The 2,196-nt window shown below is 31.9% G+C and overlaps 1 protein-coding gene across 1 annotated transcript; it reads left to right on the plus strand.

Moving 5' to 3' along the window:
- Nucleotides 1–147: 147 nt before the first annotated feature.
- LOC111378267 (type I inositol polyphosphate 5-phosphatase 5-like) lies at nucleotides 148–1,841 on the plus strand (the record flags this gene model as incomplete). Its single annotated transcript, XM_023001446.1, has 3 exons — nucleotides 148–601; nucleotides 686–790; nucleotides 1,322–1,841. Coding segments are annotated over exons 1-3 (744 nt in total), but the record flags the coding sequence as incomplete, so codon positions are not given.
- Nucleotides 1,842–2,196: the final 355 nt, after the last annotated feature.

Consider the following 2,196-nt stretch of genomic DNA (forward strand, 5'->3'; position numbering starts at 1 on the left):
TTTTTTCATATGGGTTGTTTAGGACATATATGGATCCAAAGATTACATTTACGGTATGAATATATTGGTTGAATCATCAGTATTATTGGTTGCATATACGATATGAATATATTTCTATTGTGTTATGTATAATTCAAATGATATTTTCTTCAATCGTTTATACATTCATCGTAGAAGCATTAGATATTTATTGCAATTCTCGAATGTCCAGAAAGTTGCTTTTCTTGTCGATGCAGCATTTTGCGGGTGCATGCCACGTAATTAATAATAAAAATTATTAGAATTATATCTAAATTCTTGCCTTGTGTTTTGACAGCTTACCTAACTGAAGACTAAATTTCATTTGATTATTGATAAGATATTCATTGAATTAACCAGGAAGTAACAATTAATGTATCTAGTTTTCACTTGTATAAATTGACCTTTAAGGCCCTGAATTGAAAATTATAGTGTCATACACAGAACAATGAAGATAAAAAAGCATGGTAGAACTGATTTCTTATCCCTTCTCAGAACGACATAGTAGCGCGCGAATTGAGGGCCTAAGTCTGTCAAATTTTGATCAGCTGATGTCACCAGCTATGAAAATTCAAGATATTCGGTATGAATTAATATTAGATTATAAGTAGATTCTTCCATATCCTTGCAGCTAGGTTTAACAAAGACTATTCTTTGATAAGTGTAGGGTTTTTGTTGCAACATGGAATGTTGGAGGGAAGAGTCCTAGCCATGGACTCAATCTTGAGGATTTCTTGCAGGTGGAAGACTCTTCAGACATATATGTATTGGGGTAAAATTTATTAACTTTTAGATTGCATCTTTGCTTTTAATATAATTTTATAGGATTCAGAAAATTGATGGAGAATTTCATGTCTAAATGCTATAGAAAAACATGATTTTATGCTTCAGTGTCATACATTAATTAATGCAAGTTTTGTATGCTCGATTAGATACTACTCAACAACAAAGAAGTTAAAATTTTATTCATTACATTTTGTTCTAATGTCCAATACTAAATACAACACTTGAATATATGCACGTTGTAGTAAAAAGTGAATATCATGAATTATGGATTTGAATTAGGTCCAAACTTATCAATGGAATCGAACTTTCTTGACATGTTTAGTACATTAGATTGAACATGATTAGATACAACAATTAACTATTTCAGCACACACATCTCTTCATTAATCCTATTTAATCCAGTACCTAATATATAAGCTGTTATTTACCTTTTAAAGGGTGGATAATTTGTTGAAAAATTGTATGAAATATATATAATTTACTTTAGTTCTGACCCTACTTTCTTGTGTATTTTCAGGTTCCAAGAAATTGTTCCCTTAAGTGCTGGAAATGTTTTAGGATCAGAAGACAATGAACCAGCAGCAAAATGGCTAGGCCTAATAAGCCACGCACTCAACAATCCCTACCATGATTCCATGCATTCTTCTGATTCAAGCCCCAATTCAAAACACTCCAAATTCAACAACGCTTTTCATAAGCAATCTTTAAAAACACTCAGCAAGAAGCTTAGAGCTTATAATCATCTCCTTAAAGACTGCAACTGTTCATGGGACAATCCAATGTCCAATAAAAGGAAAGAAAGAAAATATGGCGACCCTTGTGCTTCACCTTTTAGTGATGGTGATCCAAGTATAGATGAATTCCTGTCGATAACAGGAATTTCATTGCCTAAACGTTTGAACTATCGTCTGATTGCAAGCAAGCAAATGGTTGGAATTTTTGTTTCAATATGGGCTCAAAGGGATTTAGTTAAAGACATTGGCCATATCAGGATTTCTTGTATGGGAAGAGGAATCATGGGCTGTCTTGGAAACAAGGTTAGTTTCACTGCAATATTCCATCTTGTTCTTGAATAAATAATGCTGAAACTTAAATTTAAATAAATAATTATGTTGCCCTTGTACATGTTAAGTGATGCAAGTGTATGCAAAAGTCGTGAGTTCAGCTCGTCTGATCACATATTTTTAAAAATTGTGGAGTTTTTTATTAAAAAAAATGTTTGTTCCTACAAGTGAAGGAGCGTGATTAACACTAAATTTAAATATATAAATTTGTTTATTCTTACAAGGTGATTCCACGTTTAACTCTAAATTGAACTGGTTAACAACAAGAAACTAAGACACACAAATAATAATGCATTTAACATTTGTTTTCCCTAATGACACATACTGA

This window comes from Olea europaea, unplaced genomic scaffold (assembly GCF_002742605.1).
Source record: "Olea europaea var. sylvestris unplaced genomic scaffold, O_europaea_v1 scaffold17985, whole genome shotgun sequence".
NCBI lineage: Eukaryota > Viridiplantae > Streptophyta > Magnoliopsida > Lamiales > Oleaceae > Olea > Olea europaea.